Source organism: Leptosomus discolor, unplaced genomic scaffold, assembly GCF_034619465.1.
Source record: "Leptosomus discolor isolate bLepDis1 unplaced genomic scaffold, bLepDis1.hap2 HAP2_SCAFFOLD_157, whole genome shotgun sequence".
NCBI classification, from domain to species: Eukaryota; Metazoa; Chordata; class Aves; order Leptosomiformes; family Leptosomidae; genus Leptosomus; species Leptosomus discolor.
The window spans coordinates 16,459-42,154 of record NW_028237853.1 but is presented as its reverse complement, the minus strand read 5'-3'; the positions used below and the strand labels follow the sequence as shown (position 1 = coordinate 42,154).

Genomic DNA, 25,696 nt, shown 5'->3' with positions numbered 1-25,696 from the left:
GTGGCCATGTCCCCCCGTGGTGGTGGCCACGTCCCCATGGCCGTGTCCCCAGTGCTGCCACCCCATGGGCATGGCCACGTCCTCAGTGCCACCACCCCACAGCTACATCCTCATGGCCATGTCACCATTGCCACCACCACATGGGCACAGCCATGTCCTCAGTGCCACCACCCCAGAGCTACATCCCCATGGCCATGTCCCCATTGCCACCACTCCATGGGCATGGCCACGTCCTCAGTGCCACCACCCCAGAGCTACATCCCCATGGCCATGTCCCTAGTTCCACCACCCCATGGGCATGGCCACGTCCTCAGTGCCACCACCCCACAGCTACATCCTCATGGCCATGTCCCCATTGCCACCACCTCATGGGCATGGCCACGTCCCCATGGCCATGTCCCCAGTGCTGCCACCCCATGGGCATGGCCACGTCCTTGGTGCCACCACCCCAGAGCTACATCCCCATGGCCATGTCCCTAGTTCCACCACCCCATGGGCATGGCCACGTCCTCAGCACCACCACCCCAGAGCTACATCCCCATGGCCATGTCCCCATTGCCACCACCTCATGGGCATGGCCACGTCTCTATGGCTCTGTCCCCAGTGCTGCCACCCCATGGGCATGGCCACGTCCTTGGTGCCACCACCCCAGAGCTACATCCCCATGGCCATGTCCCCATTGCCACCACCTCATGGGCATGGCCACGTCCCCATGGCCATGTCCCCATTGCCACCACTCCATGGGCATGGCCACGTCCTCAGTGCCACCACCCCAGAGCTACATCCCCATGGCCATGTCCCTAGTTCCACCACCCCATGGGCATGGCCACGTCCTCAGTGCCACCACCCCACAGCTACATCCTCATGGCCATGTCCCCATTGCCACCACCTCATGGGCATGGCCACGTCCCCATGGCCATGTCCCCAGTGCTGCCACCCCATGGGCATGGCCACGTCCTTGGTGCCGCCACCCCATGGGCATGGCCACGTCCTTGGTGCCACCACCCCACAGCTACACCCCCATGGCCATATCCCCAGTTCCACCACTCCATGGGAATGGCCACGTCCCCATGGCCATGTCCCCAGTGCTGCCACCCCATGGGCATGGCCACGTCCTTGGTGCCACCACCCCAGAGCTACATCCCCATGGCCATGTCCCTAGTTTCACCACCCCATGGGCATGGCCACGTCCTCAGTGCCACCACCCCAGAGCTACATCCCCATGGCCATGTCCCCAGTTCCACCACCCCATGGGCACGGCCACATCCCCATGGCAGCGTCCCCAGTGCTGCCACCCCCCCATGGCCACGTCCCCACCACCACCTTCCCACAGCCGTGGTATTGACCATGGCCACGTCCCCACCACCACCCCTCCCAGCCCCGGGCAGGTCCCCCATGAGCAGTGTCACCTGTGAGGCCGCCCTCGAGGCCGGGGCCGTAGGCGGTGACGAGCCCGGGGTCCCCGGCCTGGCTCTGCTCGCCCACCCGGATGTTGAAGGGGCTGCCGGGCACGTGGCGCCCGTTGAAGCGCAGGTCGATGGAGTGCACCCCGTTCTCCCGCGGCAGGAACCCGATGGCGTACTTGTCTGCGGGGGCCACCACGTCACCGCACGGCCCCGTGTCCCTGTGTCCCCGCGTCCCCTGTGTCCTTGCGTGCCCCGTGCCCACGTCACTGTGTCCCTGCGCCCATGTCCCCACACCCCCACGTCCCCGTGTCCCTACATCTCCTGTGTCACCACGCTCCGTGTCCGCAAACCCCGTGTCCCTGTGTCCCCACACCCCATGTCCCCTCGCCCCGTGTCCCCGCACCCTGTGTCCCTGTCTCCCCATGCCCCATGTCCCCACACCCCATGTCCCCACACCCTATGCCCCACATCCCCACACCATGTGTCCCTGTGTCCCCATGCCCCACATCCCCATGTCCTACATCCCCAGATCCCCACACCCCATGCCCCATGTCCCCGTGTCCCCATGCCCCATGTCGCTGTGCCCCCATGTCTCCTCACACCATGCCCCATATTCCCATGTCCCCATGTCCCTGTGTCCCCATGACCCATGACCCCATGTCCTGTGTCCCCATGGCCCCATTGTCCCCATGGCCCCACACCCCATGTCCTGTGTCCCCATGCCCTGTGTCCCCATGTCCCCACACCCCATGTCCCCGCACCCTATGCCCCACGTCCCCATGCTATGTGTCCCTGTGTCCCTATGCCCCGCGCCCCATGTCCCCACACCCCATGCCCACTGTCCCCATGTCCCCTTACACCATGCCCCATATCCCCATGTCCCCATGTCACTGTGTCCCCACACCCCATGTCCCCCAACCCCATGTCCATATGTTCCTGTGTCCCCATGGCCCCATTGTCCCCACGCCCCATGTCCCTGTGTCCCCATGTCCCCACACCCCATGTCCCTGTCTCCCCATGCCCCACGTCCGCACACCCCATGTCCCCACACCCTGTGCCCCACGTCCCCACACCATGTGTCCCTGTGTCCCCATGCCCCACATCCCCACGTCCCCATGTCGCTGTGCCCCCATGTCTCCTCACACTGTGCCCCATATCCCCATGTCCCCATGTCCCTGTGTCCCCAAGCCCCATGTCCCCCAACCCCATGTCCATATGTCCCCATGTCCCTGTGTCCCCATGTCCCCACATCCCCACACCCCATGCCCCACGTCCCCACACCCCATGCCCCATGCCCCCTGCCCCCATGTCCCCTCACACCATGCCGATATCCCCGTGTTCCCATGTCTCCGTGTCCCTGTGTCCCCACGTCTCCGTGTCCTCATGTCCCTGTGTCCCCATGTCCCTGGTCCCCATGTCCCCACACCCTGTGTCCCTGTGTCTCAATGCCCCACATCCTCATGTCCCCTGTCCCCACGTCCCCTCACAGCATGCCCCATATCCCCATGTTCCCATGTCTCCATGTCCCTGTGTCCCCACGTCTCCGTGTCCTCATGTCCCTGTGTCCCCATGTCCCCACACCGTGTCCCTATGTCCCCACACCGTGTCCCTGTCTCCCCATGCCCCACGTCCCCACACCCCACGTCCGCACACCATGTGTCCCATGTCCCCATGCCCCACGTCCCTGTGCCCCCATGTCCCCTCACACCATGCCCCATATCCCCATGTCCCCATGTCTCCGTGTCCCCATGTCCCCATGTCCCCGTGTCCCCGTGTCCCACCGCTGTCCAGCTCGGACACGTAGCACTCCTCCACGACGCCGGCCGGGGTGTGCACCTTGGCGTCGATGACGCCGCGCGCCCCGTTCAGCTGCACCGCGAAGGACGCCGGCTGGTTCACCGTCACCGTCTCCTGCGGGGACACGGCGCTGGCACACACACCCCTCCCCCTGCCAGCCGGGGAGGGGGGGCTCAAGGGGACAGCGTGGGGGGCACAGGGGTGGCACCAGCGAGGGTTCCAAGGGGGCCACAGGGGCGCAAGGTGGCCCAGGGGTGACACGGGGAGGGACCCAGGGGCTGTGTGGGGAGCCCAGGGGTGCAGAGTGTCAGGGTCGGGGTGGGGGGTGGGGGTGACACCGGGTGTCCCTGGGGTACCTGGAGGCTGGTGACGGTGAGGCGCCGGGCGTCGTCGGAGTGGGAGGCCACGGGCACCACGAAGGGGCTGTCGGGGATGTGCTCCTCGTTGAACTTGATGGAGACCTCGTAGTCACCTGGGGGGACACACGGGGACACCTTCGCACGGGGACATCCTCGCACGAGGGGCCCTTTCCTCCCCCCCCGCCCCCCGGCCCTGGCGCGAGGCCGTGCACGACCCTTGCAGGGGTTTGGGGATGGGGGGTGGGGGCTCCCCCAGACCCACCGGGCTCCTGGACGAGGTAGGAGACGCCGCAGGAGCCGTCCTTGCGGTCCTCGAAGGAGATCTCGGCCTTGCTGGGCCCCTCCACCGCGATGGAGAGGCCCCCGGCCCCCGCCTCCCGCGTCCAGATGCTGAATTCGGCTGGGGAGGGGAGGGGAGGGGAGGGGGGGGACACACACACACAGGGACACCCATGGGTGCCCCCATCCTCTGCTGGCGGCCCAGGGCCAGCGTCACCCCCAGCTGCTGCGCCCCTGCAGCCCTGCACCCATATCATCCCCCCCCCATTGCACCCGTGGCCTCCCACCTGCACCCATATCCCCCTCCTCCAGACCCCCTGCACCCATATCCCCCCTACCCATAGCACCCATACCCCCTGCACCCATATCCCCCCCAAATGCATCCATATCCCCCCCCGATAGCACCCATACCCCCCACCCTGCACCCATATCCCACTCAGCCCCCAACTGCACCCATATCCCCCCACTCATAGCACCTATACCCCCCCCATCACCCAAATCCCCCCATTGCACTCATACCCCCCATCCCCCCCGCCATTGCACCCATACACCCATACACCCCCCCATTGCACCCGTGGCCTCCCAACTGCACCCATATCCCCCTCCTCCAGCTGGACCCAGACCCCCTGCACCCATATCTCCCCCAGCCCCCAAAGCCCCCAACTGCACCCATACCCCCCCCCATAGCCCCCATACCCCCTCAGCTTCACCCATACCCCCTGCACCCATATCCCCCCACCCATAGCACCCATACTCCCTGCACCCATATCCCCCCCAGCCCCCAAAGCCCCCAACTGCACCCATACCCCCCCCATAGCACCCATACCCCCTGCACCCATATCCCCCCCAAAGGCCCCCAACTGCACCCATGTCCCCCCACCCCCATCACCCATACCCCCTCCCACATCACCCAAATCCCCCCCGTTGCACCCATACCCCCTGTCCCTCCCCCATTGCACCCGCGTGTGTGCCCCCCCCCCCCCCCCCCCCATAGCACCCACACCCCGTACCTGGCACGCCGGCCACGCCGCGCTGGAGGCCGGTGCCCCCCGCCCGCACCTTGTGGGCGCCCCCCTCGCCCAGGGGTCCCACGGTGAACTGGAAGGGGCTGCCGGGCACGTGCTGCCCCCGGTACTTGACGCTGACGGTGTGGGGGCCCATCTCCTGGGGCACGAAGCGGACGCTGTACACCCCCGCGCCCCCCGCCACCACCTCCGCCTCGAACCGCTGCCCCGAGGGGCTCAGCACCTGCGCCGACAGCTCCTGCGCCGACGCCTCGCCTGCGGGGACAGCCCCCCCCCCCCCCCCGGGCACCCCGTCACTCCTTGGGGCACCCTGGCACCAAGGGACCCTGGCGCCCCAGCACCGTGTAACCCCGGCACCCTGGTACCCTGGTGCCAGGGCACCTCAGCACCCCAGCACCATACAGCCATGGCACCCCAGCAGTGGGGCACCCTGGCACCACAGCACCCCAGCACCCCACCAGCTTGTAGCCATGGCACCCCAGCAGCAGGCCACCCTGGCACCAGGGCACCCCAGCACCATGTAACCATGGCACCCCAGCAGTGGGGCACCCTGGCACCAGGGCACCCCATCACCATATAGCCATGGCACCCTGGCACCAGGGCACCCCAGCACCCCATCACCATATAGCCATGGCACCCCGGCAGTGGGGCACCCCAGCACCCCAGCACCATGTAACCATGGCACCGCAGCAGTGGGGCACCCTGGCACCAGGGCACCCCATCACCATATAACCATGGAACCATGGCGCCCTGGCACAACAGCACCCTGGTACCCTGGTACTGGGGCACCCCAGCACCCCATCAGCATGTAGCCATGGCACCCCGGCAGCGGGCCACCCTAGCACCTGGCACCCCAGCACCCCATCAGCATGTAGCCATGGCACCCCAGCAGCGGGTCGCCCTGGCACCAGGGCACCCCAGCACCATATAGCCATGGCACCCTGGCCGTGGGGCACCCGAGCACCAGGGCACCCCAGCACCCCATCAGATGTAACCATAGCACCGCAGCAGCGGGGAACCCTGGCACCAGAGCACCCCAGCACCCCAGCACCATATAGCCGTGGCATCCCGGCAGTGGGGCACCCTGGTGCTAGGGCACCCCATCACCATATAACCATGGAACCATGCCACCCTGGCACCAGGGCGCCTCAATGCCCCAGCATCCTAGCACCAGGGCACCCATGACCATATAACCATGGCACCCTGGCACCCCAGCACCCCAGCACCCCATCAGCATGTAGCCATGGCACCCCAGCAGCGGGTCGCCCTGGCACCCCAGCACCCCATCACCATATAACCATGGAACCATGGCACCCTGGCACCCCAGCACCCTGGTACCCTGGTACTGGGGCACCCCAGCACCCCACCAGCATGTAGCCATGGCACCCTGGCAGCGGGACACCCTGGCACCAGGGCACCCCAACACCCCACCAGCATGTAGCCATGGCACCCCGGCAGCGGGACACCCCGGCACCAGGGCACCCCAGCACCCCAGCACTCTGGCACCAAGGCACCCCAGGGCACCCCAGAGCTCCAGCGCCCCGGTACCAGGGCACCCCATCACCACGTAACCACGGCACCCCAGCACCCAGCACCCCACCACCCCACCACCTTGTCACCCCGCCACCCACCGGGGAGCCCCCCGCCACCCCAAGACCCACCAGAGCCCGTGTGCGCCCCCCCCCCCCGCTCCGCGGGGAGCAGATCTCCCCGCGAGCGTGCGCCCTTGTGCAAAGGACGCGCGTCCACTCGCAAGCGTGGGCACGCATGGGCAGGCTTGCACGCCCGCCTGCGCGTTTGCACGCTCGTGCTGAGGGCGTGCACGCCCCCACGAGCGTGCACACCTGCTTGTGTGTGCCTGCAAGCGTGCCCACGCGCGCCCACGCTTGCAAGCGTGCACGCACACCTGTCAGTTTGCACACTTGCGCTGAGGGCACGCGCACACGTGTGAGCTGGCGTGCCCGCCCGCTTGTGCACCCCCGTGCAAAGGACACGCGCGCGCGCGCGCGCTCGCGAGCATGTGCAGGCGCGCGCGTGCTTGCGAGTGTGCACGCACAGCTGTGGGTTTGCACGCTTGTACTAAGGGCATGCACACCCCCACGAGCGTGAACACCTGCTTGTGCACGCTTGTGCAAAGGGGACCATTCCCTGAAGGGCCAGCGTTGGCCCCCCTGCCACCTCCATGCACATCCCCGTGCAAGGGGTGCACACCCCTCTCGTCAGCACAGCCGCCGGTGCCCAGCTGCCACGTGTGTGCAAAGGCAGCCTCGTGCGAGTGAGTGTGTCCCACCCGGAGCTCCTGGGACACGGACGCATGTCCTGGCCTTGTGCGAGGCCTCGTGTGCGAGGCACACGTGGGCTGGCGTGGGAGGGGGGTCCTGCTGGCCCCTGGTGTGAGCACGCGCAGCCCCGTGCAAGCCCACTCCCGTGTGCAAACGCCCATCCAGCCCTTGTGCAAGCACATTCCTGTGCAAGCACACGTGGCCCCTGTGCAAGCACACTCCCCTGCACCAGTGCACCAAGCCCCCGTGCAACCACACTGCCCTGCACAAGCAGACCCTGTGCAAGCACACTCCCACGTGCAAGTGTGTCCGGCCCTCGTGCAAACACAGCACCTGTGCAAGCACGCTCCCACGTACCAATGCATCCGGCTGTTGTGCGAGTGTGCTCCCCTGCACCAGTGCACCCAGCACCCGTGCAAGCACCCTCCCATTGCAAGCGCGCCCAGCCCTCGTGCAAGAGCACTCCCCTGCATGCACAGCCCCCGTGCAAGCCCACTCCCACGCTCCAGCACACCCCCTTGCACACGCTCAGCCCCCGTGCAAGCCCACTCCCACGCTCCGGCACACCCCCTTGCACACGCTCAGCCCCCGTGCAAGCCCACTCCCACGCTCAGGCACACCCCCTTGCACACACGCAGCCCCCGTGCAAGCCCACTCCCACGCTCCAGCCCCGATGCAACCCCCCCCCCCCGCCCCCCAGCCCCCCCGTGCACGCCCCCCAGCTCCGACACCCACCCTCCTGGGCGCGGGCGATGGGGCCGAAGGAGCCCAGGCCCTCGCGGGCCAGGAAGCCCCCGAAGACGTTGGGGAAGGGGTCCCCGCCGACCTGGGTGGACTCCTCCACCCGCACCTCGCGCTTGGTCTCGCCGCCCCGCGTCTTGCTGATCTCGGTGCGCTCGGTGCGCGTGTACGTGTGGCTGCTCCGCGTGAAGGTGCGCGTCAGGCGCTCCTGCGCCGACACCATCTGGAACCAGTTGCCTGCCGGCCGCCGGGACGGGCCGTGGTGGGGAGGGGACGGGGGGGGGGGAGGGGGGGGGAGCGTGGGGACACGGGGAGGGGGTGCGGGGTTGGGGGCACGGAAGGGTGGGTGGGGGTGGGGGTGGAGACAGGGATGGGTGGAGGCAGGGATGGAGGTGGGGTTGGGTGGAGACACGGAAGGATGGAGACATGGAAGGATGGAGACATGAATGGAGACAGGGATGGATGGAGACAGGGATGGAGACGGGGATGGATGGAGACAGGGATGGATGGAGACGGGGATGGAGACAGGGATGGATGAAGACAGGGATGGATGGAGACAGGGTTGGAGACAGGCATGGATGGAAACATGGAAGGATGGAGACATGGAAGGATGGAGACATGAATGGAGACAGGGATGGATGGAGACAGGGATGGATGGAGACAGGGATGGAGACGGGGATGGGTGGAAACATGGAAGGATGGAGACATGAATGGAGACAGGGATGGATGAAGACAGGGATGGATGGAGACAGGGATGGAGACGGGGATGGATGGAGACGGGGATGGATGGAGACGGGGATGGAGATAGGGATGGATGGAGATAGGGACGGATGGAGACAAGGATGGAGACGGGGATGGATGGAGACAGGGATGGATGGAGACAGGGGTGGAGACAGGGATGGATGGAGATAGGGATGGGTGGATGCAGGGATGGAGGTGGGGTTGGATGGAGACGTGAAAGGATGGAGACATGGAAGGATGGAGACATGGAAGGATGGAGACATGGATGGGTAGAGACAAGGATGGAGATGAGGATGGAGACAGGGAGGGATAGAGACATGGATGGACAGACATATGGATGGACGGACACACGGATGGATGGAGACATGGATGGAGACGAGGATGGAGACAGTGATGGATGGAGACATGGATGGATGGAGGCATGGAAGGATGGAGACATGGATGGAGACGAGGATGGAGACAGGGATGGATGGAGGCATGGATGGATGGAGGCATGGAAGGATGGAGACATGGATGGAGACGAGGATGGAGACAGGGATGGATGGAGGCATGGATGGATGGAGGCATGGAAGGATGGAGACATGGATGGAGACGAGGATGGAGACAGGGATGGATGGAGGCATGGATGGACAGACATATGGATGGACGGACACATGGATGGGTGGATGCAGGGGTGGAAGTAGGGATGATGCAGGGATGGATGGATGGAGACATGGATGGAGACAGGGACGGATGTGGGGATGGATACAGGGGTGGAGAGATGCAGGGATGGACACAGGGGTGGACACGTGGATGGACGCAGGGGTGGACATAGGGATGGATGGACACGGGGATGGACGTGCAGATGGGTGGACATGCGGGTGACCACAGGCAGGAGCAGACACGTGTGGACAGATGAACGCGTGGGTGGAGGCACCGGTGGGCGGAGGCACACCCGGGGGGACGCACGGACGGACCCGCGGACGGACGCACGGGCAGACGCGGACGGACACGGGGGGCGGACGCACGGACGGACGGGGAGAGAAGGAAGAAGGAGGCAGAAATCAGAGCTGGAGCAGCCAAGACGCGTCCCCGTCCCTGAGCCCCATGGAGGAGGAGGAGGAGGAGGAGGAGGAGGAGGAGGAGGAGGAGGAGGAGGAAGAGGAGATGAAGAGGAAGGCCAGCCCCTACCTGGGATCTTGAGGTTGAGGTCGCAGGTGCTGCCGATGGTGGCGATGGAGGGGGCCTGCCGCCGGCGCGTGATGCTCTCCTTCATGCGCCCCTCGCCCGTCACCTTCACCGTGAAGGGGCTCCCTGCAGGTGACGGCCACCTCAGGGACCTGGTCACCAAGAGGGGACCCAGGGGTCCGGGCTCCCCCATACCACCCCGCTTGTCCCCCCTCCCCCTGCCCCGTCCCCACCTGGGACGTGTTTGTCAGCGAACTTGATGTTGATGATGTAGTTGCCGGGCTCGGTGGGGCAGTAGGTGACCTTGCAGGTCCCGTCCTCCACGTCCTCACAGTTGATGTCCACCTTGCTGGGACCCTCGATGGACAAGCCCAGCCCGCCGTAGCCTGGGCAGACACGGGGACATGTTCAGAGATGTCCCCGTCCTGGCCGTGGTCACACCATGGCCACCATCCCATCCCAGCCATGGTGGTGCCATGGCCACCACCCTATCCTGGCCGTGGCCACATCATGGCTATAACCATGGCTACCGCACCAGCCCAGCCACCACCATGGCCACCACCCCATCCTATGCTGGCCACAGCCATGGCACGGCCTTGGCCACCATCCCATCTTGGTCATGGCCATGGTCACCATTGCAGCCCAACCATAGCCACAGCCACCATCCCATCCTGGCCATGGCCATGGCCACCACCTTATCCCAGCCATGGTCACCATCTCATCCTGGCCATGGCCATGGCCACCACCTAATCCCAGCCATGGTCACCATCCCATCCTGGCCATGGCCATGGCCACCACCTTATCCCAGCCATGGCCACCATCCCACCCTAGCCATGGCCATGGCCACCACCTCATCCCAGCCGTGGCCACCATCCCACCCTAGCCATGGCCATGGCCACCACCTCATCCCAGCCATGGTCACCATCTCATCCTGGCCATGGCCATGGCCACCACCTCATCCCAGCCATGGTCACCATCTCATCCTGGCCATGGCCATGGCCACCACCTCATCCCGGCCATGGCTGCCATCCCACCCCAGCCATGACCACACCATGGCAATGACCATCCCCGCCCGTGGCTCTGGGGAGCGTGGTCTCACCGGCGCTGCGTGTGTCCACGATGAACTCGGACACCTCGAACGTGTGACCTTCCACCAGCCCCTTGCCCCACACCTTCACCCGGCTGGCGTCCCCGATCTCTGACTGCCCCACCAGGATCTTGAAGGGGCTGTTGGTGACGTGCTGCCCGCTCTTCTTCACGCTCACCACGTGCTCGCCCACCTCCTTGGGCGTGAAGGAGATGCCTGGGGCAGGGGGGGGACACACACCACCATCAGCCACCTCTGCCAGCCCCTGGCCACCACCGCTAGCCCTGACCACAACCATCAGCCCCTGGCCACCACCACCAGCCGTGGTAACCTCCACCAGCCCCTGGACACCAGCACCGTGCCCTGGCCATTGCCACCAAGCTCTGGGCACCCGGTGCCACGGGACCACCTATCCTTGCGACCCCACAGCCCTGTCATCCCCCGTCCCACATCCCCAAGTCCCCCATCACCCTCCCAGTGCCCACCACCCCACGTCCCAGTTCTTCTGCGCCCACATCCTCCTGGCCCCGCTGTGTCCCCGCGTCCCCTGTCCCCGCGTCTCCCGCGCACCGATGTGGCGGTTGGGCAACCGCTTGAGCAGGCAGGGCTCCTCGTTGCCCGACGGCGCCCGGATGCTGGCCGTCAGGAGGCTCAGGTCCGTCTCCGTGATCTTCAGCGAGACGTCCGTCGAGGTGCCCACGTTGAGTTGGGACGTCCGCATGGAGTCGTCCCCTGTGGAGACGCCATCAGTGGGGCCGAGGGGACGACAGCCCAAGGTGGGGGGGCGGGGGGGATGGATGGGGTCTCCAAGGCTGGAGATGAACGGGGTCCCCACAGCCATATGGGCAGGGTCCCCAAGGTCAGGGATGGATGGAATTCCCATAGATATGGGAACAGAGTCCTGAAGGCCACGCGATAGAGGTCCCCTGGGCCATGCGGTGGGGTCTTAGTGGCCACTTAGGGGCGGTCAAGGCCATGTCATGGGGTCCTGGTGGCCACGCAGGAGTGGTCAAGGGCATGTGGTGGGGTCTTGGAGGCTGGGGATGGATGGGGTCCCAACGGCCATGTGATGGGGTCTTGGTGGCCATGCACGCAGCTGTCCCCGTGCCCACGTGCACAGGGTCTCCATGGCTGTGTGAGTGGGATCCCCATGGCTGGAGCTGGACAGGGTCCCCATGGCCATGTGATGGTGTCCCCAAGGCCCTGTGAGGTCCCCATGGCCATGTGATGGGATCCTGGTGGCCAGGAATGGACAGGGACACCACGGCTGTGTGATGGGTCCCCTCCCAGTGGCCATACAGGTGCCCCCACGGCCATATGGCGGTCCCGAGGACCTCGGTGGGATCCCCAAGACCGCAGGGGTCCCGTCTCACCGGTGATCTTGGCGGTGAAGGGGCTGCCCGGGATGTGCTTGTCATCGAAGCGGACGATGATGTTGTAGTCCCCGGGGGCGGTGGGCAGGTAGGACACGGTGCAGGTGCCATCTTTGTTATCCTGGCAGGTGATCTCCGCCTTGGAAGGACCTTCCACTGCCAACGAGAGCCCGCCTGCGGGGCAAGGGGAGGGCGTCAGAAGGCACTGGGGGGTCTCTAGCCCCTTCCCAACCTCTCCTAGTGGCGTTAGGGGGAGTCTCCAAAACTGTCCCAGACCCCCTGGTGCACCCCCCTTGGCCACCACTCACCCTCCCCGGCATCCTTGGTGACGATGGTGAAGGTGCAGGGCTTGTTGACCATGCCGTGGCTCAGCCCCGGCCCGTAGGCGCTCACGTGCCGAGGGTTGATGGCGTCCACGTAGAACTGGAGGGGGCTCCCTGGGGACACGGGGGGACGAGGTCAGGGCGAGCTGCTCAACCCACGGCTGACCAACCAGGGCGAAGCGGCGTCAGCCTCGCTCCGCCCCCACCCAGTGCCTCCCAGTGCCTCCCAGTAGCCCCCAGCGGTCTCACCAGGGATGTGGTTGCCGTCGTAGCGGATGTCCATCTCGTGCAGCCCCTTCTCGGTGGGGGCGTAGCGCACCGTCACCGTCCCGTCCTTGTTGTCGGTGATGTTGGGTCGTGCCGTCTTCCCCGAGGGCATCCGCACCTCGCCTGGGGCCACCACGTCAGCCGGGCACCGTTGGGTGTGGGGAGGGGGCTGGCTCGTGCCCCACTGCACCCCACAGCCTGGTCCATGCTCCCGCCCCCCCCCCCCCCAAATCCCCGCATCCCCACCCCACCCCATACCTGTGATCTCGCCCTTCTGCACAGTGAAGGGGATGACGAGGTTGAAGGGCCGGAGGTTCTCAGAGGTGGTGGGGGGCTCCTCCGTGGCCTGACGCCGTGGGGCAGAGAGGAGGTGTGAGAACCACGGGTACCCCACCGTTGGCTCCCAACCCCACGGTGACCATCGTGGTCTCCCTGCTCTGTGGTGCCCACCGTGGCCCCAACTCTCTGCCCCATGGTGCCCACCATGGTCTTCCTGCTCCACAGTGCCCAACGTGGTCTCCCAAATCTCTGCCCCATTGTGCCCACCATGGTCTCCCAACGCCATGGTGTCCACCATGGCCCCAGCTCTCTGCCCCTCAGTGCCCACCTAGTCTCCCACCTTCGTGGTCTACACTCTGGCCTCAACTCAGTTCCACGGTGCCCACCACGGTCTCCCAACGCCACGGTGTCCACCATGGCCCCAGCTCTCTGCCCCCTGGCCCCCATCACAGGCTTCGCTCTCCACAGTGCCCAGCGTTCTCCCAAATCTCTGCCCCATTGTGCCCATCATGGTCCCCCAACCCCATAATGCCCATCACGGTCTCCCAACCCCATGATGTCCACCATGACCCCAACTCCTTACCCCTCAGTGCCCTCCTCAGTCTCCCACCTTCATGGACTACAGCCAGGCCTCAACTTAGTTCCATGGTGCCCACCACGGTCCCCCAACCCCACGGTGCCCACCGTGGCCCCAACCCTCCGCCCCTTGGATCCACCACAACCTCCCAACCCCACGGTGCCCACCACAACCTCCATCCCACCCCCCCACCGCAGACCCACCCACCCCAACGACACCCACCAGGACATGGAAGGGGCTGTTGGGGACGTGCTCCCCCCCGAAGCGGATGGTGATGACGTATTTCCCAGGCTCGGGGGCGGTGTAGTAGATGTCGAAGGTGCCATCGTGGTTCTCCACCACGTCCACGTCCAGCTCGGCCCCGTCGGGGGTGGACACCTTGCAGGTCACCTTCCCCTGCCCGGCCGCCTTGGCGTCCACCGTGATCACCGTCTCCTCCCCGATCTGGATGGTGGGACCCAAGCAGGCACCTACGGGAGGGTTTTAGGGTGGGGTGGTCATGGTCATGGGGACCTTCAGCCCAGCCCCCCAACTCCTCCCCACCCACCCCCCCCCACCCCCCCCCCCCCCCCAGGCCCCCGGCGCCACTTACCCAGTCCGTGGCCCCCAATGGATACTGCAAAGAGAGACCAGGGAAATGCACATAAGAAGGGGGGCGGGGGCAGGGTTGGGGGGCCGGGGGGGGCTCCGGGGGGGGCCGGGGGGCCAGTGTGTCCTGCTGTGCTCTGGGGGCACCCGCTCAGCCCCACTGCGCCGTGGGCAGGGTTAGGAGGGGGGGGGGGCGGTGGGGTGGGGGCCAGCGGTGGGGCAGATGGGGTGGGGTGGGCTAGCAGTGGGTGGTGGGGGGCAGCAGCAGGGTGGCGTGGAGGGCGGCAATGGGGCAGATGGGGATGCTGGGAGGGGTGGCAGCTATGGGGCAGAGGGGGTGCGGGCATCCATGGGGTGGCATGAGGCAATGGGGGATGCCGTGGGGCAGCGCAGGGGTGCTGTGGGACAGGGTGGGGAATCCGTGGGGCAGCGCGGGGAATCCGTGGGGCAGCGCAGGACAGTGTGGAGCAGCCGAAGGGATGCTGTGGGGTGGCAGGAGGCAGCGTGGGGATGCCGTGGGGCAGCATGGGGGGCGAGGGGGGGGGGGGGAATGCCATGGGGTAGCGGGGATGGGGGACGCCGTGGGGCAGGGCCCACCTGTGACGAGGCACTTGCTGGCGTCGCCGGAGGGCACGGCGTGGATGCGGAAGGAGGGAGCAGGGGATCTCGTCCCCCCCCGTACTTGATGGTGATGGTGTAGCGCCCCGGCAGGTCGGGGACGTAGGAGACCGTGTAGGTGCCGTCCCCGTTGTCCCGGATCGCCGCCTTCTTGGGTTGCCCCTCGGGGTCCTGCGGGCACCGGGTGGGGCTCAGCACCCCCTTCAATGGGGGCCGGGCACCGCCTGGGGCTCAGCACCCCGTTAAAGGAGGGTAAGAGCCCCATACGGGGCTCAGCACCCCAACGCAATGGACGCCAGGGCACCATAAGGGTCTCAGCACCCCATGGTATGGGCGCCAGGGCACCATATGGGTCTCAGCACCCACATGTCATGGGCTCTAGGGAAACATATGGGTCTCAGCATCCAATGCCATGGGTGCCAGGGCACCATAAGGGTCTCAGCACCCCCATGTCATGGTCTCTAGGGCAACATAAGGGGATCAGCATCCAATGCCATGGGTGCCAGGGCACCATATGGGTCTCAGCACCCCGTGGTGTACGTGCCAGGGCACCATATGGGTCTCAGCACCCACATGTCATGGGCTCTAGAGAAACATATGGGTCTCAGCATCCAGTGCCATGGGTGCCAGGGCACCATAAGGGTCTCAGCACCCCATGGCATGGGCGCCAGTGCACCATATGGGTCTCAGCACCCCCATGTCATGGGCTCCAGGGCAACATATGGGTCTTAGCACCCCATGGCATGGGTGCCAGGGCAACATATGGGTCTCAGCACCCCATGGTGTACGTGCCAGGGCAACATATGGGTCTCAGCACCCACATGTCATGGGCTCTAGGGAAACATATGGGTCTCAGCATCCAGTGCCATGGGTGCAAGGGCACCATAAGGGTCTCAGCACCCCATGGCATGGGCACCAGGGCACAACATGGGTCTCAGCACCTCATGTGTATGTGCCAGTGCACCATATGGGTCTCAGCACCCCCATGTCATGGGCTCCAGGGCAACATATGGGTCTCAGCACCCCATGGCATGGGTGCCAGGGCAACATATGGGTCTCAGCACCCCATGGTGTACGTGCCAGGGCACCGTATGGGTCTCAGCCCCCCATGGCATGGGTGCCAGCGTGCTATATGGGGCTCAGCATCCAATGCCGTGCGCACCAGGATGACATATGAGGCTCAGCACCCCGTGGCATGGGTGCCAGACCACCATATGGGTCTCAGCACCCCATGGTGTACGTGCCAGGGCACCATATGGGGCTCAGCACCCAGTGGCATGGGCTCCAGGGCACCCTACGGACACCACCAGGACCCCAGCGCTCCGCGGCACGGCTGCCAGAGCACCACACGGGCGCTCAGCACCCCACACCGCGTGTACCAGCACCCCCCCCCATCCCCTCCCGGGGGTCAGCCCACACCACGGCACGCCTCCCCGCCCCCGGGTGCTCACCAGGATCTGGACGGTGAGCAGCCCCTCGCCGGCGTCGCGGGCGTCGATGGTGAACTCCACGGGCAGGCTGGCGGGGATGCCGCTGGCGCTCAGCCCCGGCCCGCTGGCGCGCACCTTGCTGGCGTCGTGGGCGGGCAGCACCTTGATCTTGAAGGGGCTGTGGGTGGGCACGAGGGTCAGAGGGGCACCGGGACCACCCCCCCCTCCGGCTGCCCCCCATGGTGGCGGTCCTCACCTGCGCGGCACCTCCTGGTCGGCGTACTTGACGGCCACGGTGTAGGGCCCATCAGTGGCCGGGGTGTAGTTGACCTTGTGGGTGCCGTCACCGTTGTCACGGACCTCCACCGGTTCTGCCAGACCTGTGGGCAGCGGCCATCAGTGGGGCAGGGTGACCCGTGGGGCAGGGTGACCCGTGGGGCAGGGCATCCCATGGGGGAGAGCATCTTGTGGGGCAGGACACCCCTGGGCAGGGCAACCCATGGGGTAGAGCGCTCCGTAGAGGAGAACATGCCATGGGGCAGGACAACCCGTGGGGTAGAGCGCTCCGTAGAGGAGGACATGCCATGGGGCAGGGCAACCCGTGGGGTAGAGCGCTCCATAGAGGAGGACATGCCATGGGGCAGGGCAAACCATGGGGTAGAGCGCTCCATAGAGGAGAACATGCCATGGGGCAGGGCAAACTGTGGGGTAGAGCGCTCCATAGAGGAGGACATGCCATGGGGCACGACAACCTATGGAGCAGGACAACCTATGGAGCAGGGCATCCATGGGCAGGGTGCCCCATGGAGCAGGACACTCTACGGACCATGGGATCTATGGGGTTGGACACCCTATGGAGCATGGGACCTGTGGGATTGGGCACCCCATGGGACAAAACACCCTATGGAGCGTGGGATCCGTGGGCAGGACACCTTATGGGGCAGAGCGCTCTGTAGAGGACACGCCATGGAGGAGGGCACCCCGTGGGACCGGGCACCCCCTCCTTCCAAGCTCCCCACCATCTCCCCGCCGCGTGTCCCCGCGTACCGGAGGGTCCCAGCAGCGTGACCTCGAGGGGCGCCAGCCCCGCTGCGCTGCAGTCCACGGTGAAGGTCTGGGGCACGCGGGCCCTAACGCTGGGGCCCAGCCCCGGCCCTGAACACTTCACCTTGCTGGGGTCCACCACGTCCTTCACCGGCACGCGGAAGGGGCTCCCTGCGGCAGCGGGTGTGGGTCAGTGTGGGCACGGGGTCAGCGTGTCCGTGGGGTCAACGTAGGCATGGGGTCAACATGGACACAGGGACAGTGTGGTGATGGGGTCAATGTGGGCAAGGGCTCACCATGGGCATGGGGATGGGCATGGCGTGGGGTCAACATGTCCGTGGGGTCAATGTGTCCATGGGGTCAGCGTGTCCATGGGGTCAACATGGCCATGGGGTCAACATGGCCATGGGGTCAACATGGACACAGGGACAGTGTGGTGATGGGGTCAATGTGGGCAAGGGCTCACCATGGGCACGGGCATGGCATCAACGTGTCCATGGGGGTCAACATGTCCATGGGGTCAACATTGGCGTGGGGACAGCATGGCCACAGGGTCAGTGCATCCATGAGGTCAACGTGGGCATGGGGACAGCATGGCCATGGGGTCAGTGTGGGCATGGGGACAGCATGGCCATGGGGCCAGCCCATGGGTGGGGACAGCATGGGCTTGGGGTCAGCACGGGGTTGGACACGGGGCCAGCACAAGCATCTCCACCTGCCAGCACCCAGGAAGCTACCCGCCACCCACAGCCACCCTGGTGGGCACCGCAGCCCCCACCTCCCCCCAGCCACCCCCCCAGCCCCACCACGCACCAGGGATGGGGTGGCCACCAAAGGTGATGTTGACGTCGTAGTCCCCGGGCGTGAAGGGGATGTACTCCACCGTGCAGCTCCCGTCCTTGTTGTCCTTGCAGGACATCTTGGCCTCGGAGGGACCCTCAATGGCCAGGCCCAGCCCCCCGGTGCCCGCACCCCTGGGGACACGGCACCCCTCAGGGACGCTGCCAGGGATGGCCTGGCTTTTGGGGGGGACATGTCCATGGTGGGTGGCTACGGGGGGACCATATCCATGGGAGGGTGGTGGGAGGTGTCACCTCCACGGCAGGCAGAGGTGCCACGCTGGTGGCATGGGGCTGGAGGTGCCACCTCCGTGTTGAGGGGATGGAGATTCCACATTGGTGGCGGTGGGATGGTGTCACCTTGGTGGCACGGGAATGGTGGTGCCACATCTGTGGCAGGAGGGCAGAAGCACCGTGGTGGCAGCAGATGGACGGAGGTGCCACCTCCGTGGTGCTGGGATGGAGGTGCCATGGTGGTGGCAGGGGCATGAAGGTGGCACGTCAAGGGCAGGGCGTGGAGATGCCGTTTTGGTGGCAAGAGTTGGAGGGGCCACATCCACAGCAGGGGATGGAGATGCCAGGTGGGTGGCATGGGACAGAGGTGACACCTCCAATGGCAAGAGATGGAGGTGGTGGGATGGTGGCATGGGATGGAGGTGACACCTCCAACAGCAAGAGATGGAGGTGGCGGGTTGGTGGCATGGGACAGAGGTGACACCTCCAACGGCAAGAGACGGAGGTGGTGGGTTGGTGGCATGGGATGGAGGTGACAGATCCATGGGAGGGGTTGGTGGCAGGGATGGGAGGTGGCCGCGGGGGTCTGGTGCCCACCTGGTCTCCACGGTGAAGCGGTTGGCCTTGCCGACGAGGCCGCCCTCCAGGCCGGGCCCGTGCGCCCGCACGCGGCTGGGGTCACAGCCCTCTGCCACCCCCACGCGGAAGGGGCTCTTGGGGACCGCCACCTCGTCGTAGGTCACCTCCACCCTGTGCACGCCTGGGGACACAGGGGCAACGCCGTCACCCCCCGCCCGCCACGGGGAAGGGGTCTCAGGGGGTTTGGGCGTCACTTGGTGGGGTTTTGGGGGTTCTTGGTTGGGGTTGGGGGTGTCTCAGGGGGTTTGGGGGACCCTCGTTGAGGTTTGGGGGGAGGTTGGGGGTCCCTGGTTGGGGTTTGGGGGGGGGGTCTCAGGGGGTTTGGGGGTCCCTGGTTGGGGTTTGCGGGGTCTCAGGGCGTTTGGGAGTACCTCAATGGGGTTTTGGGAGTGCCTGGTTAGGGTTTTGGGGGTCTTCAGGGCGTTTGGAGGTCCCTGGTTGGGGTTGAGGAGGGTCTCAGGCAGTTTGAGGGTCCCTAGTTGGGGTTTGGGGAGGTCTTAGGTGGTTTTGGGGGTCCCTGGCTGGGGGAACTGGGGGCTCCCTGGCCAGGGGAACTGGGGGCTCCCTGGCCAGGGGCATGAGTGGTCCCTGGTTATGGGGTGATGTCTCTGGCCAGAGGGGATCAGGGGAGGTCCCCACTGGGACGTCATTTGCCAGGGGAGTCCCTCTGTGGGGGTCCCAACCTCGAGGATGGAAGATGTCTGGCTAAGACATGGGGTTCCTCAGGGGTTTTAGGGTCCCCGGAGGGAGGGAGGGGAATGTGGGGGGCACCCTCACCGTCCTCGTAGGGGGTGTAGTCCACACGGTAGGTGCCATCGCCGTGGTCGGTGACGTAGGTGTCGGTCTTGGCACCCGAGGGGTTGACCACCCGTGCCTTGACGTGGGGTCCTCCGGTCTTGGTGAGCGCCCGGGCATCCACCGTGAAGTCGGTGGCCACCTCCCGCAGCACCCCTGCGGCACGGCACCCTCAGCGCCCGCCCGGCACCCGTGGGCGGGTGCCCACCCTGGGCGGGGGTCCTGCCCGCTGTCCCCATGGCGGGCAAGGGGTGGTCATTGGGGAGGAGATGGCCGTGGGGAGGGGGTGGCCATGGGGAGGAGGTGCCCATCCAAGGGGGAGGTGCTCATGGGGAGGAGGTGCCCATGGGGATGCCCAGCACGAAGAGGTGCCACAGGGATGGGATGCCCATGGTGGTGCCCATGGGGAGGAGGTGACCGTCGGGGTGCTCATGGGGAGGAGATGCCCGTGGGGAGGAGATGTTGGTGCCCATGGCGATGCCCATCCAAGGGGGAGGTGCCCGTGAGAGGGGACATCTCCATGGAAGTGCCCACGGGGAGGAGGTGCCCATGGGGATGCCCAACATGAAGAGGTGCCACAGGGATGGGATGCCCACGGGGAGGAGACGCCCTTCAGGGTGCTCATGGGGAGGAGACCCCCACAGGGGTGGGAGGCCCCTGAGGAGGAGATGCCCATGTGAAGGAGGTGCTCATGGGGAGGTGGTGCCCGTGGGGATGGGCTGCCCATGGGGAGGAGATGCCCATGCGAAAGAGGTGCTCATGGGGAGGTGGTGCCCGTGGGGAGGAGATGCTCATGGGGAGGTGGTGCCCATGGGGAGGAGATGCCCATGGGGAGGAGATGCCCATGGGGATGCTCATGCAGGGAGGAGGTGCCCGCAGGGTTGGGATGCCCGTGGTGATGCCCACGGGGAGGAGGCGCCCATCAGGGTGCTCCTGGGGAGGAGATGCCCGTGGTGATGCCCATGGGGAGGAGACGCCCACAGGGCTGGGAGGCCCATGGGGAGAAGACGCCCATCAGGGTGCTCATGGGGAGGAGACCCCCACAGGGGTGGGAGGCCCCTGGGGAGGAGATGCCCATGCGAAGGAGGTGCTCATGGGGAGGTGGTGCCCATGGGGAGGTGGTGCCCGTGGGGAGGAGATGCCCATGGGGAGGAGATGCCCATGGGGATGCTCATGCAGGGAGGAGGTGCCCACAGGGTTGGGATGCCCGTGGTGATGCCCACGGGGAGGAGGTGCCCATCAGGGTGCTCCTGGGGAGGAGACGCCCGTGGTGGTGCCCACGGGGAAGAGGAGCCCCCAGGGAGGAGACGCCCGCGGGGACGCCCCTTGCTCTCACCTCGCGGCTCCACGCCTTTGCCGTAGACCTTGACGCCGCTGGTGTCGACAGCGGGGTCGACGGTGACGCGGATGGGGAACTTGGGGACGGGGTGGCCGCCGTACTTGATGGTGATGGTGTAGGAGCCCGGGCAGGCCGGGGTGTAGGTGATGGCGTAGGTGCCGTCGCGGTTGTTCTGGATGAGCACCTCGGCTTTCACCCCGGCTTCCGAAATGATCTCGATGGTGAGCTCGGCGTCGCCGGCTTTGGAGCAGTCCACCACGAAGGCGGCCACCTCCCCGGCTTTGCCCCGCTCCAAACCGGGCCCGCTGGCCGTCACCTTGTTGGGGTCGAAGACGGGCGTCACCTCGGCCTTGAAGGGGCTGCCGGGGATGTGCCGGTCGGCGAAGAGGATGTTGATGGCGTAGTCGCCGGGCTCGGTGGGCAGGTAGGAGACGGAGCAGGAGCCGTCGCCGTTGTCCTGGCACTCGATCTTGGCCTCGCACGGACCCTCCACCGTCAGCCCCAGCCCCCCGGTGCCGGCGCCTTTGGTGTCGATGGTGAAGGGGGCCGGGACGCCCACCTTGCCGCCCTGCAGCCCCGGCCCGTAGGCGCACACCTGGGGGGGGGACACACACACACGGGGCAGGGGGTGGGGGGGGGGGTTGGTGCTGCTCACACCCACGTGCAAGGGGACGGGTGGGTGCGGCGGCAGGTCCTGGCGAGGCGATGGGCGGGCGGGGGGGGGGGGCGCCGTGGCGGCGCTGGGCGCGCGCAACGGTGCGGGGCACGGCGGGGGTGAGTGTGCAAGGGGTGGTCACAGCAGGGGTAAGTGTGCAAGGGGTGGGCGTGATGGGGTGGGCGTTCAAGGCATGGGCACGATGGGGGAAAGTGTGCGAAGCATGGGCGGGCTGGGGGTAAGTGTGCGAGGCAGGGGCACGGTGGGGGTAAGTGTGCAAGGGGTGGGCGTGATGGGGGTAGGTTTGCAAGGCACAGACACAACGAGGGTAAATGTGCAAGGCGTGGGTGTGCTGGTGGTAAGTGTGCAAGGCATGGCCATGCAAGTGTGCAAAGCATGAGTGTGCTGGTGGTAAGTGTGCAAGGCATGGGCATGATAGGGGTAAGTGTGCAAGGCATGGGTGTGCTGGTGGTAAGCGTGCAAGGCATGGGCACAATAGGGTTAAGTGTGCAAGGCATGGGCGTGCTAATGATAAGCGTGGGTGTGATCGGTACGTGTGCTCTCTGTGCAGGCATGCAGCGTGCAAGCGGGGTGAGTGTGCAAGGAGCAGCACGTGTGGGCCCAGCCAGGCTGCACACATAAGCAGGGAGTGCGCGTGCCAGGAAGGTGCCTGTGAGCAGTGTGGGTGTGCAACAGCACACGTAGGCAGCTTGCGTGTGCAAAGGGCAGGCGCGGGCAGCGCGGGTGTGCAAAGACACATGAGGGGAGCGTGGGCGTGCGAGGGGGCTGCGCAGGAAACGCGGGTGTGCAATGACACACACAGGCAGCGTGAGCGTGCAAGGAGCGTGCACAGGCAGCGTGGGCGTGCAACGACACGCACAAGCAGTGTGAGTGTGCAATGGCATGTGCAGGCAGCATGAGCGTGCAAGGGGCATGCGCAGGCAGTGTGGGCGTGCAACGCCACGTGCAGGCAGCGCGGGTGTGCAAGGAGCGTGCCCGGGCAACGCAGGCGTGCAGCACCACGTGCAGGCAGCGCGGGTGTGCAAGGGGCATGCACAGGCAGCGTGGGCGTGCAACAACACACACAGGCAGCGCGGGTGTGCAAGGAGCGTGCCCGGGCAAGGCAGGTGTGCGACGCCACGCGCAGGCAGCGCAGCCATGGCCCGTCCCCGGGCTGCGCGTGCCCGGCCCACGAGGGCACACGCGCGTGCAAGGGCTCAGCCTTGCACACCCCCCCTCCCACCCCCCCCCGTGGCTCTTGCACACGCGCCGGGCGTGCGAGGGCCTCACCTTGGAGGGGTCGGGGGGCAGCAGGGCCTCCACGGGGAAGGGGCTGCCGGGGACGGGGTGCCCGTCGTAGGTGACCTCGACTTTGTGGGGTCCCTCCTCGGTGGGGGTGAAGGTGACGGGGTGGGGGCCGCCGGGGGGGGCGGGGCCCACCTTGCAGGGGAGGGGCCGGCGGGAGGGGCCGGTGACCTTGACCTCCACCTTGCCCTGGCCCCCCGCCCCCTGCGCCTCCACCCCGAAGTCCTGCGCCTGCCCCACCTCCACCTCTGCGGGGGGGGGACGACACGGGGGGGTCAGGGGGGGAGGGTCCCCACACCACCCCCGCCAGGTTGCCCCCACACCCAAACTTGCCCCCCACCCCATGGGGCACCCCACACCCGAGTGTGCCCACCCCCAGGGCGCCCCCACCCCATAAGGGCACCCCACACCCAAGTGTGCCCACCCCAGGGTGCCCCCACCCCATAAGTGCACCCCACACCCGAGTGTGCCCACCCCCAGGGTGCCCCCACCCCATAAGTGCACCCCACACCCGAGTGTGCCCACCCCCAGGGTGCCCCCACCCTATAAGTGCACCCCACACCCAAGGGTCATGTCATTGTACCCCCCCCCGCCAAGGATTATGGGGCACCCCCACCCCCCCCAGCCCAGGGTGTCGCACACCCAAGGGTGTCCCCTCCACCCCAGGGTGCCCCCCCCATACCTACGTGTCCACCCCCCCCCCCCCAGGGTGACCCTACCCCATGGTGCACCCCCCACCCAACGGTGCCCCCCCGCCCCGACACCACGCCCCACCCCCAAAGTTGCCCCCCAGCCCGTGATCCACCCCGCACCCCAGTGTTCCCCACCCCAGGCTGCCCCCCACCCATGGGTGCCCCCCAACTCACTGCTGTTGAGCCCCTGCACCTTGACCTTGCTGAGCTGCAGGGGGGGGGCGACGGTGACGGGGAAGGGGCTCCGGGGGATCTGGTCCCCCCCATAGGTGACCACCACGGCCAGAGGACCCTGTGGGTGCACCCACCCTTTAGGGTGCTGCTGGGGGTCCCCCACCCCCCCACCCGCACCCACTGGGGGGGGGGGGGCAGAGAGAGGGGGGAATGCGGCTAATGGAGGGATGGGGGTCACCCATGGGTGCTTGGGGGGAGCTACCCGGGGGTGGGGGGCGGGTGGGAGTTTGGGTCACCCATGGGTGCTTGGGGGGAGCTACCCGGGGGTGGGGGGCGGGTGGGAGTTTGGGTCACCCCTGGGTGCTTGGGGGAAGGTACCCTGGGGTGGGGGGCGGGTGGGAGTTTGGGTCACCCATGGGTGCTTGGGGGGAGCTACCCGGGGGTGGGGGGCGGGTGGGAGTTTGCGTCACCCATGGGTGCTCAATGGAGGGGGGGTGGTGCATGTGGGGTTGGGAGTCGGTGCCACCCATGGGTGCTGGGGGGGTGTTTCAAAGTCCCAGGTCTGGGGGGGGTGGGGAGCACCCATGAGCCGAGGAAGGGGGGGAATGGAGGTCTGGGGGTCCCTGGGGGGGGCACAGGTGCCCCACGGAGGGTGCCCATGGGGGGTACCCAGGTGATGGGGTGTCGACGAGGGTGCCCCTATAGAGCACCCCTAGGGGATGGGGTGTCCCTAGGGCGCGGCCCTATAGGATGGGGTGGCCCTAGGGGGTGGGGGTGCCCCTAGGGGGATGCTCGCAGGGAGCGGGGTGCCCCGTGGGGCGGGTGCCCCCCAGCACCCACCTGCTGCAGGGCCGTGTACTTGACGGTGTAGGAGTAGTCGTGGTTGTCGATGACCTCGAAGTCACGTACGGCCGGGCCGGGCCCCGCGCCCCCAAACTGCACGTCCAGGGGGGCCTTGCCCGCCCCCTTGGTCTGCACCGTGAAGTGGGTGGGCTTCCCCACCTCCACCCCTGCCCCACAGCGCCGTCAGCACCCGCCGGCCTGCCCCACGGCACCCGCGGCCCCTGTCCCCCAGCCCCACAGCACCCAGCCCTACAAGCACCCACGGTCCCTGCCCCACAGCACCCAGCCCCATAGCACCCACCCCTACGAGCACCAAAGGGTCCTACCCCACAGCACCCGTCACCACAGCACCCAGGGTCCCTGCCCCACAGCACCCACAGCACCCACGGTCCCTGCCCCACAGCACCCACAGCACCCAGGGTCCCTGTCCCACAGCACCCAGCCCTACAAGCACCCACAGCACCCAGCCCCACAGCACCCAGCCCCACGGCACCCACGGTCCCTGTCCCCCAGCACTCAGCCCCACATCACCCAGCCCCACAGCACCCATGGTCCCTGCCCCACAGCACCCAGCCCCACAGCACCCTGGGTCCCTGTCCCACAGCACCCAGCCCCACAGCACCATCCCTATGAGCACCAAAGGGCCCTGCCCCACAGCACCCAGCCCCACAGCACCCTGGTTCCCTGCCCCACAGCACCCAGCCCCACAGCACCCCACCACCACAGCACCCAGGGTCCCTGTCCCACAGCACCCAGCCCCACAGCACCCATCCCTACAGCACCCACGGTCCCTGCCCC

At 66.9% G+C, this 25,696-nt stretch overlaps 1 protein-coding gene across 1 annotated transcript in view; it reads right to left on the bottom strand.

Annotated features, from left to right (window-relative positions):
* The window catches only part of LOC104351315 (filamin-C-like), a gene marked incomplete at its 5' end in the record, with an annotated part of 43,446 nt that overhangs the window by 2,059 nt on the left and 15,691 nt on the right, over nt 1-25,696 (bottom strand). The window contains 28 exon segments of the mRNA XM_086481182.1: nt 1,410-1,586; nt 3,188-3,317; nt 3,560-3,675; nt 3,825-3,962; nt 4,852-5,121; nt 7,884-8,126; nt 9,801-9,923; nt 10,031-10,183; nt 10,897-11,100; nt 11,455-11,616; nt 12,258-12,431; nt 12,566-12,694; nt 12,830-12,970; nt 13,106-13,193; nt 13,926-14,173; nt 14,296-14,319; nt 14,889-14,940; nt 14,943-15,080; nt 16,361-16,517; nt 16,596-16,719; nt 17,387-17,554; nt 18,197-18,357; nt 19,054-19,216; nt 19,873-20,046; nt 21,227-21,824; nt 23,175-23,437; nt 24,056-24,173; nt 24,896-25,065. Coding sequence (XP_086337308.1) covers nt 1,410-1,586; nt 3,188-3,317; nt 3,560-3,675; nt 3,825-3,962; nt 4,852-5,121; nt 7,884-8,126; nt 9,801-9,923; nt 10,031-10,183; nt 10,897-11,100; nt 11,455-11,616; nt 12,258-12,431; nt 12,566-12,694; nt 12,830-12,970; nt 13,106-13,193; nt 13,926-14,173; nt 14,296-14,319; nt 14,889-14,940; nt 14,943-15,080; nt 16,361-16,517; nt 16,596-16,719; nt 17,387-17,554; nt 18,197-18,357; nt 19,054-19,216; nt 19,873-20,046; nt 21,227-21,824; nt 23,175-23,437; nt 24,056-24,173; nt 24,896-25,065 — 4,806 coding nt within the window.